At 43.2% G+C, this 19402-nt stretch overlaps 1 protein-coding gene across 4 annotated transcripts in view; it reads right to left on the reverse strand.

Moving 5' to 3' along the window:
- Positions 1–3010: 3010 nt before the first annotated feature.
- LOC139387049 (catenin delta-2-like) overlaps positions 3011–19402 on the reverse strand; it is a 130069-nt gene continuing 113677 nt past the window's right edge. For all 4 annotated transcript variants that reach the window (XM_071133029.1, XM_071133027.1, XM_071133026.1 and 1 more), the window contains 11 exons: positions 17312–17495; positions 13161–13278; positions 10665–10850; positions 9312–9485; positions 8788–8938; positions 6897–7128; positions 5865–5949; positions 5096–5222; positions 3928–4059; positions 3679–3755; positions 3011–3572 (listed from right to left, as the gene is read on the reverse strand). In XM_071133029.1, coding sequence (XP_070989130.1) covers positions 3321–3572; positions 3679–3755; positions 3928–4059; positions 5096–5222; positions 5865–5949; positions 6897–7128; positions 8788–8938; positions 9312–9485; positions 10665–10850; positions 13161–13278; positions 17312–17495 — 1718 coding nt within the window. In that variant the 3' untranslated portion in view covers positions 3011–3320. The remainder of the gene's footprint in view (positions 3573–3678; positions 3756–3927; positions 4060–5095; positions 5223–5864; positions 5950–6896; positions 7129–8787; positions 8939–9311; positions 9486–10664; positions 10851–13160; positions 13279–17311; positions 17496–19402) is intronic.

A 19402-nucleotide genomic window follows, 5' to 3' on the forward strand; every position in this document is an offset into this window, starting at 1 on the left:
CTCACACAGAGCTGTCAGCATTACCTCCACTCAATGTCAAAGAGAAAACATTTAGAGAGAAACTGTAAGGACACCCCTCAATCAGTCTGCTGCCCTCAATCCCCTGGCTGAGCTGGCTGTGGAGGATTTCTATCAGATTCTGATTGGCTTGAAACTCTTCACTAAGCCTTGAGAATAGGAAAATGTGGATTGGAATAAGAAAATAAATTCTTTATACAATTATTATTATTATTATTAGTATTTTTTAAATACTCTCAAAGTAACTGTAACATGCTGTCGGCACATCTAATAAATATTGGTGTAATTTTGAATTAGTGGAATGGAAGCTACAAAACAAAGCTAGGAGCTTTGTATGGTGGTTTTGACTTCTCAACAGTCACATTCCATTAGCAAAATGAGTTCACTGCACTGAAATAATTTGGGAAGTGTCTGATTGGAATGTTAATTCAAATCTCACACTTTTTTTGTTACACCGGTCTGTCTCCTTTGGTTACAGGGGAAGTTTAGGAAACACTATGTTCTGAATCTGGAACGTCACCTCATCAAATCACCATTCAGACACACAGGGCATTGTCTCATCCACAACCGTGTCTCATCCACAACCGTGTCTCATCCACAACCGTGTCTCATCCACAACCGTGTCTCATCCACAACCGTGTCTCATCCACAATGTGATTGCAGATCAAACTTTATATTTGAGTTGAGTTCGTTTACTTCAAAGAATCAAAATATTTTCTCTATTACTTAACTATATGCACATATTGATGTAGAGGAGTAAACATCATTCCTCTGGCTGAACCAAAGTTTTTCGAACACAGTGAGCACAGACAAACCACACAAAGTTTTTGGTAACGAACAAACAACCCCAAAACAGTGACTCTTAGATGGTCAGTTTATATTTTTGTAGCAGTTTCAATCTGTTGAGGCAATAAAAAGTTTCACTTCTATAAAACACATTGTCTAGCAACAAAAAGGTTACTGACATAGTTCAATACAGTTTGTCAGGTATACCTACTTTTCACAAGGACTGTGTCTGTTTTCAGATGCTAACTAATGAGAAGGGGGATCGTTTTAGGACATGTTGAACAATTTGGGTGTTTGCATCATTTATTCATTGTTCAAGCATCTGAAGATAACCCAGAAACTTCTAGAACGATATGTAGGGGAGACCAGAGCTCGTTGTCAACTTTTAACATACATTTCTTCTCTCCTGCATTCAGTTTTAGTGTGTAGTCTACCACTATTTTAATTCACATCGACTTAAATGAGATTTGTTCATGCATTAGTGGGCAATGTCATATATTTTTCTCTATGTTGCCACATAACGTTATTGTAACATTTGATCAAAAGGAGGACTCACTATGAAACCGTGTGTCATGCTGGGGAAAGGGTGCTACAGGGTTTGTAGAAAACGACCACTTTTGTTCTTTCACAGATAAACACACACACAGACTGGATCATCAGCTCCATTGTTGATAACGGTTCACCACATTGACAAGTTTAAGGAAATCCAACAAGGATAAAGGGGATCATTTCCTTAGTCGGTGATGAAAGACATTCACCTGTGACAATTTCAATACTCAAAGCTAGGGACATGAAGTGGCAAAATACATTCTATAAACACCAAAATACAAAGTTCTGTAGGTGTAACTTTTAGCACCTTGTCTTGTAGATACGAGGTCTGTGACAACTTCCGTAAATTGTGGATATTCAGCCCCTGGTCTCCCCTATTTCTCATAGCAACAACATGACTACAAAGTCAACATTTTAGTGTGCAGACCAGAAAATGAAGGTGAACAAAACCCTACATGTATTATGAAGTCTTTTCCATAATGTTGCTGCTTTAAGTGACATCCACATCCCCACATAAAAAGTATATATTTATATATAATATATATTCATACTCTATTAACAGTTTAGTCTACCATTAACTTAATTCCCACCCATTTCTGAAGAAGAAAAAAAAACGGACTTTCTTAAACATTGATTATCTTTCAACACAGATTCAACTAATTTGTACATATTTGGAGGGAATTAAGCTCTCAAAGATATTATTTCCGCCCCCTGGTAATGTTCCAGTCTTGTTACAGTGTATATATAGCTTTATTCCATTGAAACACATAAAAAAAAAGCATTTACAAACTGGCATCATTAGAACCAACAACTTGCTGTTGAATGTAAACTTCAACAGAAGTTCAACGTTACCCCTCAGCTTGGATATAACCATGTTTGGCACATTTTAAAAAACTGACAATGAGCACAATTCACTAGGAGGCTTGTGGAGGAAAAAAAATGTTTTCATGTAACACAGCGTTTTAGGAAATAAAACGTATTTTGAGTATATCTACCGTCCATCCGTAAACTGTTTTAGGCAGTGGAAGAGCACCAAGGAAGTGGAATGATGCTGTTGAGCCGCTTAACTCATTTAGGTCCACCAATTCACATAATCAGATTAGCAATAACTTTGAAATCCGTCCTTCATTTCGCTGCGAAAACATGTTTCATTGCTTGTAGTGGTTTGTTTGTGTGCAGACATTGTACTCTCTATTATCCCCCAGAATGTAACAGACAGACTAACATTATGCTGAGACAATAAGGAAAGGGACACAGGCAATTGTGTAATATACACAATGCACATGTATCTCCGTAATGTACATCAAATATTTTACATCAGAATTAAGGATTAAAAAAGTAGAAATAAAAAAAGAATTATAACAAATCAAAAGATACAAAGTCTAGAAGCAATTATTTTGCCCAGAGATTATACTCCTTACACACAACACAGGTTGAAGCCGTACGTTAAAACCTAATAAGAGTTTGTGACTGACAACTATTCTCTAGCTTGTGTAAATGACACTTCATTTTCTTGTGCTTCACATACTAATCTCTTTACTATACCACATATTTACAGTTGTCTTCCTTCTAGAATACTGCTGATCATCTCCAAGATATTCCGCTCCTTACACTCCAACGCTCAAAGCTTTTGGTGGTGACCCCATCATTTAATACCTTCCTTTCGCCTTTTGTGAGTTGTTTCCTAACAATATCCTGCTCTTTCGTTCTTCCTGTCTCTCTTTCCCTCCTTCCTTCTCTCTTTCGGACTCTAATTCTATTCCTTCTGCTCTGTGACTCTCTCTCTCTCTCTCTTTCTTCAAAGACACATGGGCATGGGACCTCTCTCTCTAGGACAAACTAAACTTGCTGAAGAAATGTCTTGTAGTATGCATGCACATGCATGGCCTGTCTGTCTTAGTCTCTCTCTCGGCTCCTCTCCCCCATCACAGCACACTGCTGACGACCAGTCCTTCCTCTATAGTCCACTAGACCCAGGAGTCCGGGGAGGCTGGGTAGTGACTGGTCTCATAGTTGAGTTCACTGTAGGGGCGGGATGCTGAGTAGAAGTCCACATAGTTGCCCGTGGACTTGAGGCCCAGGTGCATGTTTAGGTCTGTGGCCTGGGGAGGGCGCTGGTGCACCTGGTCCTCGTAGAACGCCTCCTCAAACTGTACGCCAGGAGGGTTCTGAAACGGAGGGTAGGGCTCCTGGCCTGGGTTGGGCCCCTGAGCAGAGACCTATGGAACACACAGAGGTTAGATCGCTACTCTGCTACTGGAGAGAGAGTACCTAACAGTGAGTGTTGCTCTTATAATGATATCAAGTAATTTCTTCATTCCTTACCTGGTTGTGTTTGATGTCATCACTGGGAGAGACGTAGGCTCCTCGGAACAATGTTGAGGTTCCACTTGAGATTTCAACTATAGGTGGGAGAGAAACAGAGAGAAGGTATGTGGTCATTGTTATCAAGTTGATTATTATAAAATGACCAAAAGGCTTCACACAGGTTTTAGAGTACACCTTATCTGATGAAAACACACTGACTCCAGAAACGAAGAGGAAACTGACGGAGGCCTTGAAATTCCTTCCTACCTGCCATGGTGTCTTTCCTCGAAGTGTGCTCACCCTTGTTGCCATGGTAACTGGCATTGGTGCCCGTTGACTCGTAGTCTGTCTTCCTCTCCTTAAGGCTGATCATCTCTCGGGGAGAGGCAGGGGCACTTGCTGCAAACACACAGATGACACATCACGTACACCATTACCAGGAGAAAGACGTTTGACATCCACTTGACTCCCTTCGTCATTATTAATCCTCCCACTCTCCTACATTGACACATTCTGTTGATACAAGGCAAGGAAGCCGAGAATAAAGCAGCTGATGACAACATCAGATAACGTTACTGTGCCATAAAACGGCATGAAGAAAACACGCATGTAATGAAAACAAATACATAGGCCAAACTAAGCGGGGATCTAACATCCAGAAATAGCTCTTCTATGAAATCTTTACTTAGAGAGTTTATTGCTTTCTAATAGGATCCATTAAGTTCAGCATTTCCACTTTAAATGTCATTAAACTCCAATTAGAGCACCATGTAACCTTAATGTCCCGAACGGAATCGACAAACACCTTCTCGTCCAAGAAGATCCTCCTATAATCACCATTAAACGCAGCCAATGGCTGGCTACAGTACCAGGTTCTAGGTTTTAATAACAGTAGTACCGATACCTCTTACATTGACATTTTAGTCATTAAGCAGATGCTCTTATCCAGAGTGACTTACAGTCAGTGCATTCTGACGACTATTCAGGTTTGTAGGCGTATTCTGCATTGGCCCTAACTGCCCCCGGAGCTAACTGTGCCTCCCAAGGTCTCTTCCATGAGGCTGCTGTGGTGACGAACAGAGACTCAGCTGTGGCATTCAAACCAGCCGTGAAGAAATCTGCTGGTGTATGTCATCCGAGTCATCCCTCCATCCTCCTCCTTTCCTCTCCTCTTCTTTCATCTTAAAGGGTAAGTGAGTAACTGCCAGTTCCTTATTAGTGTCTGTGCACCTCCGTGTCTAAGCAGACACCACCTCATTCTTCATTCATCCTATCTTTCATCTGAAATATTACTAAGCTTCCCAATTATTTTTGTCTGAAATTCATGGACAATATTTTGGGGGACATGTCTGGCAATTACAGCTCTAAAGACTTGTGAGTTTGCAAAAAATGTCCAATATTGTAATACTATGGGGCAAAGATAGAAGAAACTAACCTGAGCGATTATTGGGAGATGTCCGTACAGGCGAGATGGATGGGGTGCGGGAGGAAGAGTATGGTCTTTGTCTATCTCTTTCTATTGTAGAGGATGAGCCAACAAAATGATACTGAAAATATCCATCCTGGGGAAAAAGGAGATTCATAAGGGAACTAACAATATTGGACTGATCTATACTGCTTACTATGCTGTAGGATCATACTCTATGACCATACTGTAAGATTTAAGATAATCTGGTCAAATACAAATGGGGTTGGAACTATGCACACATTTAAATGAGGCCAAATCGAACAGCAGAACAATACGATACTGACTGGCTAACCATTAAAGTAAAGCATGCAACACCAGTCTTGCAGTTGATTTTTTTTCTCCCCCTCTCAAAGCCCTTAAACCTTCAAATTCTTAATCTGTCTTTCATTAAAGCATGTTTATCTACTCTCCTCAGGTCAACATTGAGAGATTCTTTAGTTCATTAAACTGCAGCCCAGAGGGATTCCAGCTTTACTCTCACTATCGATTCATACACTTAATGAGCTTGCTGAACTGTGTCACACATGACGCATGAACTGCTGTACAGCATACATTTTTGCCCTTTACCTCCTCTCCTTTACCTCCTCTCCTTTACCTCCTCTCCTTTACCTCCTCTCCTTTACCTCCTCTCCTTTACCTCCTCTCTGGAGGACACTCCAGAGACTAATGCGTTACACTTCCAGCAGCGCCTTCGGCCGAGATCTTGTGGTGGCAGCAAGTTCTTTGTATTACGCACCTTTTTGTAGAGGCTGCGAAGGTCTCTGTACTGCCACATACTGTTGAGGACTTGAGAGGCTGCCTTCACCACTTTGGGTGTGTGTCTGGGAAGAGAAAAACGACACTTTATTTTCCTTGGATGAACAGAACAAAATGTTCTAATCAAAAGGTATTGAATGCTCGCTGCTGGATGAAAGGTCACTAGCACAAAACATTAAAAAACACAAATTCAATAACAACAAAAATCTAAGCCAACAATTAAATGGAAACGAGGTCATTTTGCACTTCAGCACCATAGTCATTCTTGCAACAAACAAAAAAATGAGAAAAATTGGAATGGATAAACGCAATTAGCAGAGACAAAATCCAATGAGTTTTGCATCAGAGGCCCCTCTCTCTCACACAGCACCCATCCTCTCCTCTATCTCAGCACAGCAACTCCACAAGCCACAAATGTCAGCGCTACAGGTGATTCAATTCACACCAGAGATATGGAATAATCATCAAGTTATTACATCATAGCACTGCAGATACTGTATAGCAACACTTCTCTTCTCTCAAGACTCAAAGAGTGTTTTGTCATTTCTTCTCAATGGGGCAATGCATTCTTACAGTTGTCCAGAGTCCCTAATCCTTGGCAACATTGAGTAAGTGCATCACAGGACTATGAGGAGAGATAGCCAATTACAATACCCAATTACCTTGCTAATTGCAAACTAAAAGGTCCCAAGGGAGAACTGTTTTCATAAAATCCCAAAACAGAAAACCCACAATTAGGTACATTTAAAAGGCATTTCTTTACACTGGTGAGTTATAGGGAAAACATCAGAAAAACATCTACTAAAGTACATTCAGAGGGAAACTAACAGAACAGTGCTTATGCCCGATCAGCAGTTACATTCATTTACATTAGGGTTGAAGGTTAGGGTGAACAGAGTCTGTCTTGACAGTGGGATAACATGTTATATAAAGTAGCTGGCCAGCACGTATGCAGCATTTGGTTCCAGGTTAGAAGATGAGAGTGAACAAAGTATGACTTCTGGACACCTACTTGTCTCCTTTGCTCCTGGCGATGCCGATGAGTTTCTCGATGCCTCCAGCGTCACGCAGAGCCTTGGTGTTCTCCATGTTCTTAGTGATGACCTCGTGCAGGGCACAGCAGATAGCCGTGATGGTGTCGTCTGACATGGTCTTCCCAATAGCACCGGCAGCAGTCCCACCACTGCTGTTGTTGTTGTTGCCCCCGGGCAAACGGTGGACCAAGTCTCTCATTGCGTACTTGCCTGTTGTGGAGAGAAAGAGACCTCATGGTTAAGTTCTACTGTACATGAACATTTAAATCTATGTTCTACCATACAGGGGAAAGGGTAACAAATGGTCAAGATTTCAGAAACGGATAAAGACATGCAGTATTTACTAAACTTCACATGATATGACTGCTGTAATCAAACAGTAGTGGCTTACTGGCTGGTCTTTGACCCCTTGTCTAACCTTGTCACCACTCTATGGACACTCAGCAGGAGAGCCTTCAAGATCAGAGATGTGCACAAGCCCCTTGTCCTATAGAGGCTACGTCCCCAATGAGCACTGAATGACTGAACTAAAGTGGCTCTCTTGACTTGACAGGAGAACAATAAATACTGCAGTTGACACTGAGGCATCTCACTTGAATCATTTTAAAAAGACGGTGCTCTAAAAACATTGGATATACTATCGATAATAATGATGTTTCAGCATTTACAGTAGTACAGTACACCTATGGGGTTTTAGTGACAGACAAGAGATCATAAAAGACTAGAAAAGACTAGATAGGAATAGAGAGAAGGATAGAATAAGAGAGAGAGAGAGAGTGGAAGGAAAGATGGATATCAGCATATGCGAAAGGCAGGAGAGAGAGAGAGAGAGAAGAAATTCAGAGCACGGTGCTTTTAATAATTCACAATACGGCCTCAAACTCCCTGCCTGACATTCACAGCTATATGATGAGGCTTTAATACATTGTCTGGTCAATGGGTCTTTTTTAAGACCCCGCTCAGCACTCATACACGACTGTAGGCCTGAGGACACTACATTTGCAGCTGGGATGGAAATGTCAATCCCCTCACGTTTAAAAGAAAGGCCTGGGAATGGGAACGACAGGGACGGTCTAGTCCTGCCAGGGCACAGTTACTATGCTGCGATTCATAGTAAAAGCATTAGCAACTACAACAGATGTTTGTAATGTAGATAAACAAAGAAACAGACAATCCTTTGGAGCACATTCCATGATATTCAAATATAATATGCCCATTTTAGCAGCTATGACGTCAGAAAAAAATTTAATATGATAATTATTTTTAAGAAGCATCCCTCAATAAAATACTATTCTAAACTAAAGCTATTAAAACTATAGTAAAAATCCCACATCATTGCTTTACAAAGTTCTTAAATGTGTCATATATAGCCAGACATAACATTGGTTTAACATGACTTAAGCATGTAAACAGATACTTGTGGGTTACTCTATTCTATCCACAGAGTAGGACGGCTGAAGGCCTGCAGCTCTATGACATGATGCACACGTCTACTTAACACAGAGCACCAGCCTGAGACGGCAAGAGCAGTTGCTATGGAGATGGAAGTTCCAACAGAAAACCAAGTTTATCAGAGAGATCAATAGTCTTTTAGTGCTGTTATGAGGAGAATTTCAACCATGTGAACACAGTCCACAAAGAGAGCTCTGCACACCCATCTCAGCAGAGAAAGACGCTGGTATAGCTGGCTGCAGAGAAGTGCATGGATATTAGCATATGCACACACGCGCACTCACGAGCGCGCACACACACAAACACACGCGCGCGCACACACACACACATACGCGTGCACCAAACACACAGCAAACACACACAGAGAAAAAACATTTGAATGTTTTCGAATACTGAATAACTGACAGCCAAACTAACCGATGAGGTCTTTGTTTCTGACGTCTAAGGCCATGTTTCTTAAAGCTGTGGCCACGGCACACACCACCCTGTCGTTGTCAATCCTCAGCAGCTCCACCAGGATGGGCAGACCCTTCTCTTTCCTCACTGCCGCACGGATATACACAGACCACTGGAGAGGAGAGGAGACAGAGAGGTCTGATTCACACATGTTTATGTTCTATGCTTTCAGTCAGAGTAGGATGACTATCTTATAGGATCTGGTATCTCTTTCTTAACTAACATTACAATAAGGGAACAGACCAATGACTTAGACCATATCTATCTGTAAGAGTTATGGCATCTTGGCAACGGCAGTTGGACAGCTCTGAGGAGGCCATAGCTTACTGTAGTGCTCCAGCTTTCTTGACTAATACAGTGAGTTAACAGTCACCAATTAGCTCTTTGGTTCAGAAAGTTCATTTACATGACAGTGTGAACAGTTAAATGACTGCCATTGAGCAGCTCTAAGGAGGGAGACCATAGCTTACTGTACTGTGCTGTACCTTCCAGCTGCCTGCAGCCAGGTTCTGCAGGGCCCCAGCCGCCCCCTCCAGGGTGTCTGGGTTGGAGCACTCAGACAGGAGAGTGAGGTAGGGTTTGACAATGGTGGGGTGCCACAGCATCTGAATGCCTTTGGGCGGGTCAGCAGAGTCCGGGAAGGGCCCCACACCATCCCACTGGGTGACACAGGATGGTGGAATGTTACTACTGGCCAATACTACAGCCATAATACGGGACATCAAACTGTTTGGCAACACTACTTAGTGCCACTGAAAATTGCTTAGTTATCACAAAACAGTGAAAAGGTGGAAACATTGAATATGGTTGAGACTTGAGTGACAAGTGAATCACACATTGCTTTTTGAATTATGAACTTATAGGATAAATATAATTAAGAATGAAGTAGTTAGTTAAAATCTCTGGGGCATATCTCACATACAAAATCATCACCACCAAGCCAACCACATGAGCATCTAATGTATCCCGGAGTAGATGAGTTGTACAGTCAATAGCATAATCCAACTCAGATGATAATCAAATCTTGGCTTTTGCCTGGTTATTGTCCCAGACATGGCAGAGAAAACCATGACAAATCTCTCCTCTTCACATTATATTTATGTTATTTAGCAGACACTCTTATCCAGAGTGACTTACAATTAGTGCATTTTTCTTAAGATAGCTAGGTGAGACAACATATCTACAAACGTATCAAGTACATTTTCCCTCAAAGTATTAATCAGCAAAGTCAGTGCTAGTAGGAAAGGTAAGTGCCATTTTTTTTTATGAAGGGCGTGTCAGGGGTGCTGTGAGATAGAGATACTGAAGATATATACTCTTCAAAGGTTTCAGACATTTTCGGAAGATGGGCAGGGACTTTTGACTTTAGGGAGAAGCTTGTTCCACCATTGGTGTGCCAGGACAAAGAAGAGCTTTGACTAGGCTGAGTGGGAGCTGACTTCCTGTACTGGTGGAAGGGCCAAGAGACCAGAGGTGGCGGAACAGAGTGCTCGGGTTGGGATGTAGGGTTTGAACATAGCCGGAAGGTAAGGAGGGGCAGTTCCCCTTGCTGCTCCGTAGGCAAGCACCAGGGTCTTGAAGATGCTACGAGTTTCGACTGGAAGCCAGTGGACTGTGCGGAGGAGCGGGATGATCTTAGGAAGGTTGAACAACAGGCGGGCTGCGGCATTCTCTTCAAGCCCCTCTTTCAGAACTAAACCCAGTAAATGAGTAATTACCCATAAGATAGACCCCCCTCCCTAGCCAGCTTCCAGCACCACTGCTCTAACACGCTGGCTAATTGCTATCAGCTGCAGTTGAGATGTAGAGAGGAGAGGATAGAAAGGAGATGAGCCCACCTGATCATGGGCCTTCTTTTTCTTCTTCTTCTTCCCCCAGCAACCTGAGCTCTCGGAATCCTTGCCGTTGGCATCGCCACAAAGCAATCCATCAAGCTCATCCGTGCCTATCTGCTGTCCCTGAGATGTCTCTGCAGCTAGTCGATACGAGAGGTTCCTCAAAATGCACACACAGTTTTCAATGGTCTGCAAGGACAAAAGAGGGAGATGATGAGAGATGAAGGGAAGGAGTGGGTGAAAGGAGAGAGGGGGAGACGAACAGAGAGAGAGAGAGAGACAGAAAGAGAGAGAGGAAGATAAATAGAGAGCAGTATTTCAATTTGAGGAGTGCCATGAGATGCTTTGCTTGTCGGCCATGTAGCGAACAAAGTAAAGTTAGGACTTTATTTCCTCCAATGTGAGCAGACAGGATGTTTTAGGGATGCTATAAACTGGGGCAAATGCATGAGTTGCTTTCGAATAGACAGAGCATGCAATGCAATAGACCATGACTGCATTTGATGCAACACACACAGACCTTGTTACTAAACATTGCCTTCTGTATGTTACACTGTTGACAGTCTATTATTTCATGACATCTTCCACAGCAAAATAGAGCAGATGCCAACCCTTCAATGGAACAATTAACAGAATTAAAGTATGGCTCTTTATCCAGTCTAGAAAGGCAATTCAATTGGAACATTAATTGACCAGTCTGTTAAATGCAATTGGTACAGTAAAGTCAGGTGCATCTCTTTCTGATGAATGACTAACTCCTTGTACTCGTTAGATTGCTGTGCTGGATCCAGGCCAGAGCAGTACTGTAGTGATAATCCCATTGTAGTAAGCAGTGAGGCATTCAACACCATAGTGGGGGACTCTGATCTTGTAAAGAATTTTCAGTGGGATTAGGGCTGCCAGATCGCCTTCAAACTGGTTGGCAGAAAGTAGTCCAGACATAACAAAGGCCCTCGGAAATCAAACGAAATAGGGCACTCATTTAGAGCGCGTATGTAGAGGTACAATCGGAGGAGCTTTACGGTACCATAACCTACTGCACATAGTTATGAGTGTGGTAGAGAGGACAGATATGGAAGGCATTTCAACAGGGAAGAACAGTTTGTCATGGTTACTGCTTGACATCAGAAAAATGTAGATGGGCTGCGCATCGCTCGAGGTTATCATGTACTGTATGTGTAACTGGTGTGAAATGGCTAGCTAGTTAGCGTTGGTGCGCGCTAATAGTGTTTCAATCGGTGACATCACTCGCTCTGAGATCTTGAAGTAGTTGTTTCCCTTGCTCTGCAAGGGCCGCGGCTTTTGTGGAGCGATGGGTAACAATGCTTCGAGGGTGGCTGTGGTCTATGTGTGCAGAGGGTCCCTGATTCGGGGCGAGGAGAGGGACTGAAGCTATACTGTTACATATGTACATAGTACCTAGTCCATTTTCTCTCAGATTCACAAGGTCTTCTACAAGACATAAACAGGTGAACTTGAACCACATTGTCTGACATTGACAGTGCGTCAATTTCTCCATGCATGGCCTGTGATTGAATCCTTCCAATAGTTGAACACTGACTAGTACTTATAGAGGATCAAATCTTAACATAATATACATAGGTGTCACGCCCTGGTCGAAGTATTTTGTGTTTATTTTCATTTATTTGGTCAGGCCAGGGTGTGGCATGGGTTTTTGTATGTGGTGTGTATGTATGGGGATTGTAGCTAGTGGGGTGTTCTAGCTAAGTCTATGGCTGTCTGAAGTGGTTCTCAATCAGAGGCAGGTGTTTATCGTTGTCTCTGATTGGGAACCATATTTAGGCAGTCATATTCTTTGGGTGTTTTGTGGGTGATTGTCCTTAGTGTCTTGATGTCCTTGTTCTGTGTTAGTTTACACAAGTATAGGCTGTTTCGGTTTTCGTTATGTTTATTGTTTTGGTAGTGTTTGTGTTTAGTGTGTTTTTTCATTAAACATGAATCGTAATCTACACGCCGCATTTTGGTCCGACTCTCCTTCTACCGAAGAAAGTCGTTACAATAGGCTTTGTTTCAATTATACTAAATAATGCATTTCAAAGCAGGATAAAAACACTAGCTCCATAGACTTTGAGGCATTCATTCGCAGGAAATTGGACATCTGGTATGAGCTTTTGGGAAATGACCAGTGTAATCAGAGCTGTTGATGATCTGTGCTAGCGTCTAGCCTGACTGCACTGTACTGTAGATCATCACCAATACCAGGAAGTCAGCGCCCCCTATCTCTCCATGCAGAGCACCAGAAAGGACAGGATAGGTGTTGAGCAGCTAAATCATGAATAAAGAAGGCCATTTACAGGGGATGATGAGGTGGAGAGAGCCAGGGAGGCAACCTTGACAACACACTGATCCAGATCCACAACATGGGACGTTCGTGTGTGTGTGTGCTGTAATGATGGGCAGCCCCTGTCTGTGATTCCCTTAGCGTCATGTTAAAGGGTCTGCTTTATGAAAGGACATGAGAGGAACACAAAGTCAAACCTTGCTATCGATCTCGCTGCTGCCCAAGGCGGTCTGGATCACGTAGAGCAGAGCGTCGGTAAGGCCCTCGCACTCCCTCATCCTCCTGCGAGCCTCTTCCCCCGCAGAGCTCACATTCCTGCAACAACAGCCAGTCAGACATTTCTCTTCAGCATTGTATCACTGTCATATTGTACAGTCATATTGTAGTTAACCGTCATCATGATTTTTCAGTTGAATTTCAGGACTAAATATTGTACTTCTTCAGTGCTTGTCATCATAGTTGGTTGAATATAGGATAACTACATAATGTTAAAGATGTATAGATGGGCCAGGCTTGTCATGGTGTCAAACATGTTCCCACTCTGGGTGCATCCCAAATGGCACCCTATTCCCTATACACTGAGTGAACAAAATATTAGGAAAACTTGCTCTTTCAATGACATAGACTGACCAGATGAATCCAGGTAAAAGCTATGATCCCGGCAGGTAGCCTGGTAGGCAGGGGCATTGGGCCAGTAACCAAAAGGTTGCTGGATTGAATCCTCGAGCTGACAAGGTAAAAATCTATCATTCTGCCCTGAGCAAGGCATTTAACCCACTCTTCCCCGGGTGCCATGTATGTCGATTAAGGCAGCCTCTGCACCTCTCTGATTCAGAGGGGTTGGGTTAAATGCCAAAGACTTGTTTCAGTTGAATGCATTCAGTTGTACAACTGACTAGGTATCCCCTAATCAATGTCACCTGTTAAATCCACTTTAATCAGTGTAGATGAAGGGGAGGAGATGGGTTAAAGAAGGATTTTTAAGTATTTTGTGTATGCGTGCCATTTCAGAGGGTGAATGGGCAAGACAAAACATTTAAGTGCCTTTGAAAGGTGTATGGTAGTAGGTGCCAGGCGCACCGGTTTGAGTGTGTTAAGACCTGCAGCACTACTGGGTTTTTCACACTCAACAGTTTCCCGTGTGTATCAAGAATGGTCCACCACCCAAAGGACATCCATCCAACTTGACACAACTGTGGGAAGCATTGGAGTCAACGTGGGCCAGCATCCCTGTGGAACGCTTTCGACACCTTGTAGAAATATTAGCAAGATTACCTAATGTTTTGGACACTCAGAGCTTATTTTTATTTAACTCTTATTTTACCAGGTAAGTTGACTGAGAACACATTCTCATTTACAGCAACAACCTGGGTAATAGTTACAGGGGATGAACAAGCCATTTGTAAACTGGGGATGATTAGGTGATGGTTTGAGGGCAAGATTGGGAATTTAGCCAGGACACCAGGGTTAACACACCTACTCTTACAATAAGTGCCATGAGATCTTTAGCGAACACAGAGAGTCAGGACACCTGTTTAACGTCCCACCTGAAAGACGGCAACCCTACACAGGGTAGTGTCCACAATCACTGCCCTAGGGCATTTGGATATTTGTTTTTAGACCAGAGGAAGGGGTGCCTCCTACTGGCCCTCCAACACCACTTCCAGCAGCATCTGGTCTCCCATCCAGGAACTGACCAGGACCAACACCGCTTAGCTTCAGAAGCAAACCAGCAGTGGGATGCAGGGTAGTATGCAGCTGACTGTAGGGTATAGTGCAATACATCCTGTCTCCTCTCCGCTGCCCTTTAAATGTCAGGTCATTAAAAGTCTGTAATGGTGCAGCCAGCCTGGTCTTATAACAGGCCTTTGTATGGACAACATGGCCTATCTGTGTCTCCTGTTAGAGGTTTGGCCCAATTGATAGGGAGATTATTCTGCCATACCAAGAAAAAGAGCAGTAACTGCACATTTGGTCAAAAACGAGATACTGACATTTTTGATACATTAAATACATGCTTATCATGTGGACAAATATCCTGCTTCCAATGTGTTGTGAAAATTGGGCTCATGTTTGCAGTAACTGAAAAGAGTTGCAGTGAAACCAGGGACAAAAGCAGTAACTGCCATCACTCACATCAGTTACTGCCTTTTACCTTGGTTTCAATGATCTTTGGGCTGCAGTGTCTACGGTTTACCTTGGCATTATTTATTGTCCTTTGCTGGTACAAGTATCAAACTATATGACACTGACAGCCACATACAAATACATTTATGAACACAAGTTGTGTGTATAAAATAAAAAAAATCACAATGTATTCCAGTGGGTGTACCAAGCAAGAAGGCACTAACTGCTGTCTAGGGTCAAAGCTCATGTCAGAAGTCAGGGTTAATATGAATAAAAAACTGCCTCATGTTAAGACAACAGATAACCACATCTCTAGTGATCTGCCTACAACTCATTTGGCTGGACAATTTAAAAACTATAAAACCATTTTTCTCAGTTCCACACTATGAGCAGTTAGGGCTCTTTTGCTTGGTAGGTCCGTATGGATGGCCTGTTTGTGACTCCGTCGGCACCTCCAGAACTTTGTAATGGGCCTGATAAACAAAGCAGACCATGGATCAATCTACTGGACCAGTATCTGTTCTGGAGGTGCTCTTTCTAGGTCAGTGATGAGTGACTTGACTGTATAAGTGAGAGACGGGCTCTGGTTAGATAGAGACAGGGTCCATTATCAGGTAGTTCCTAAAACACAGCAGTCACTGCCCACTGACCACCCCGGGGTGATACAAACAAGGAAACATGGAGCATCTTCAATAGGCTTGTTGACTCTATTGTGCATTGACAATCTAACGGTAAGGGCTTGTTGACTTTATTGTGAGTCTGATCGATAGTGATAATTAGTATATTCTCTTGCTGTCAAGGTGGGCTATGGTCCTTTTGACACTCTTCCTCCCGTTAGACACCAGCTGATCCCTGGCAGAGAGGCACCCTGTGAAGAATGTCAGTCAGCTAGCGTGCTGCGTTCGCTGTTAGCCATGGTGATTCTGTTCTGAAGACAGCCAGCGTGAGTGTCACAGGATGAGGGACAGGTGTGTGATGAGGCGGCAGGTGGCGAGGCATCTTAGTCCTGCACATTACATATTCAATCAAAGCTCCTGTTCTGTTGTTCCTTAACGACCGATGAAACAGATTAATTAGCCTGCTGAGCTCAGGGATTTAATGTACAGTCATTCATACCTGACAGGCAGGCATTAAGACTCAGCACATTTCACTTACAGTGGGCTTCCTCCCACTCCACGCTGCTGCAGTGCTGATTGGATGTGCTGCAGAGAACTACCTGTCTGATGGCCAATGGGAACGGGGCGTGCCCACAAAAGTCCACCTCCCTTTCATTAATCACTTCCTGCTTTGACAAGGTAATGTGTGGGCATATTAATGGTTTCAACTATTAGCAGATAATACCACTAAAGAGAAGCGGTGACATTTGCACAGAGAGGGTAATGCACTGTAGGTAGAATGAATAACCCCAAAATTAACAGACAAGCAATGTAGTAGCAAAGATCTCATGATTCTCCTTCTTCGCAGATGCTTCTCTTGCTGGTACGCAGGAGACGAGGGCCCAGATATAAAAGAGTAGAAACACTTGACACATAGCCAATTTTCTTCCGGTGCCAGCGCTATAATCAGAAAGTCTTTGACAATATTCCAGAATTATAGAATGCTTTAATGGAATCCTGCAGGGAGCAGACCGTTTTAAGCCTCACAGAGTGCTGACATGGCGTTTTCACACAACATCCCTCATAGTGAAGGTAATTATGGGGAAGAAGCATGTTACATGGGCTCCCATAATCAGTCTGACACTTGTGGCATTCACTGTCTGTGATAAAACGTCCTTCATCAATAACCCTCATTCGTCAAGTCAATACTCACAATACGTACAAAGCTTCATGAGAATACTCTGTTTGAAAGAGCAATGTGTTACATCCTGCATCACCAACACAAAGGAACTGGGTGCAGGCAAGCCAGGCAGGGACAAAGCAGGGAGACATTCACCTGAAAGAAGCCGACCGCTCTGAGTGAAAGCTACACCAAGAAGAGGAATAGTCTCCAGAAGACACCTTACAACCCAGTGCATGTAACCTCAGGTTGACATACACTGTCATGACTTGTGACTTTTAACCTCTAACACTGCCACTGTGCTGTCACTTCTGCTTTGCTTGCTCTTTGGGGTCTTGGCTGGGTAAATGTAAAGAACCTTGTGACTACTGCTGATGTAAAAAGCTAGCAAACTTTATTAAATAGATTTGGTTGATTGACCCGAGGGTCCAGTAACAGTACTGACCTGAGGCAGCCGGTGGCGTTGCGGAGAACCTGGGAAGAGTGCAGGTGCAGTTTGCGGTCCTCCTGATGGGGCGAGGTGTCCCAGCCCGAGTGGGGGATGATGACAGCGTTGGTCAGCACGACCAGGGCATCCTGGATAATGGGCATCTTCAGGGCATCACACGACGACAGGTTCCACAGCACACCTGAACAGAGAACATCAGATAGGACAGGACGTTGACGAACAGTGATTTAACGTGGGAGAACGGTCAGCTGTAGAGATCCCGGGAAAGGAATGGTGATGTATTGTTGGATTGTTTTGGAGAACAAAAGTTGAATATACTTCCTCTGAAAATAAAATAAGGATCATGTTGGACCAAAACTGTTCAAAACATGAAAAAGAAAATGGAAAACTGTAAGGCTCTATAACTGTTTAATAACTTCACGTCACAAAACAGCATGTTTCACCCCTATTTTTGAATTAGTGAGAGGTTGGCGTGATTGTGCAATAAACTGGGCACCTGGGGCTTCATAGATTTATCTATTTTTCCCAGTAATTTAATGTGCAAACCAGCCAACCTAAAAACATGAAGGAATATTCTCTCGCCTACCAATTACATTCAAAGCCAGCGGCTTTGGCACAGCCTGTATGAGTAAACCACAAAGAGACAGAGGGAGGAAGCGCTCTCTCTCTCTGCAGCTGGGCTCTCCTCTCTCTTTAACCACACTGACTACGACTTCAGTCTTCCTCCTCAAGCTGTGGTGCTTTACTAAACACTGAACAGGGGCAATACGTGTCCACAGATAGTATACCATCCCAATTTACATATGACTTAAAAAGACAACCGACTCGTGTGTCACTATAAATTGCTTTCAGTAGGATGTGGTCGGAACATGGTGACTCTGCCATGGATGGTGAGCAGAAGCTGTCAGCCAAAGATCGAGATACACACACAGCACAAGAGCTGGACGGTTATCTACAAGAGGAAAGAGGAAGAAGAGGAAGGAGGAGAGGGTCCTTCACTCTACAACCCTTCATACGCCATAAAAAAAATATATATATATATATAAATAAATAAAGCAACACCTCACGGCACAAAGCCGCTCCCCCATGTGACCTACTTGTTGTGTGTACTGACATGTACTGACATGTATGTGTAACTGATAGATGCACACACACACATATACTACATGTTCATGTTTTTAAATGTATGTAAATTGTAAACTCTTTTGTTCTGTAATGTATTTTTAGTTCTTGTGTCAGACCCCAGTAAGACTAGCTGTCGCCACCGGCGTCGGCTAATGGGGATCCTAATAAATCACATCAACAATCAAACCAGAGGGCACACCCACATAGACACACACACACACACTCAGAGCACTGATTGTAATGACCTTGACAGCTGGCCCAACACATTATAATTCTTGTTGACCTTCACCACATCATGTCCCTCCTAGGACACCGTAGCCTTAGCATTTATGATTGCAATTACCAGTGGTGAGGCCGTCAGTCACTCTTCACCCGTTCCTCTCACAACAACAATGTAATTACATAGATCTACTTTAGTCTTATCAGCCACGTTGGGATGTTTTCCTTGTGGTCTGCTCTGCTCTAAATAACTAGCTGCGTGGCTCATAATTAGCGGAGACAGTAATCTTGCAGAGAGCATTACTTTACCGCGCTTGGGGCAGCGCACAACATTTCTGTGTTTTTTTTAAATGAAAGAGCTGCTGCCTATAGCGGTGGCGGCGGTGGGCTCGGCCGATAATAACCGCCTATAACATCATCTTGTTCCAGTGGGGAAGAAAAGATGGATGTTTTATTTCGCTGGATAGAGGAAAGAGGTTAATTGCCTCAGCCTTACATCACCAGGGAGGCGGGGGGTGCAAGAGCATCATTTCGTGGGGAGAAAGCAGGTTGTCTGCAGAACTAGACCTAAATTATCTCTACGGGGGGTAGTGGAAGTTGAGGGCACTGTGCAGGTTGTCAAGGTGACAGAAATGGCATTTTAGGAGCATGACGTTTTTATGTGGTTCAGGTGAGGCAGCCGCTATGTCGTGAGCCGACAGTGATTCAGTGCAGATGACATTCCAATCAAATCAGGTCAAATCA

This window comes from Oncorhynchus clarkii, chromosome 28, assembly GCF_045791955.1.
Source record: "Oncorhynchus clarkii lewisi isolate Uvic-CL-2024 chromosome 28, UVic_Ocla_1.0, whole genome shotgun sequence".
Classification (NCBI taxonomy): domain Eukaryota; kingdom Metazoa; phylum Chordata; class Actinopteri; order Salmoniformes; family Salmonidae; genus Oncorhynchus; species Oncorhynchus clarkii.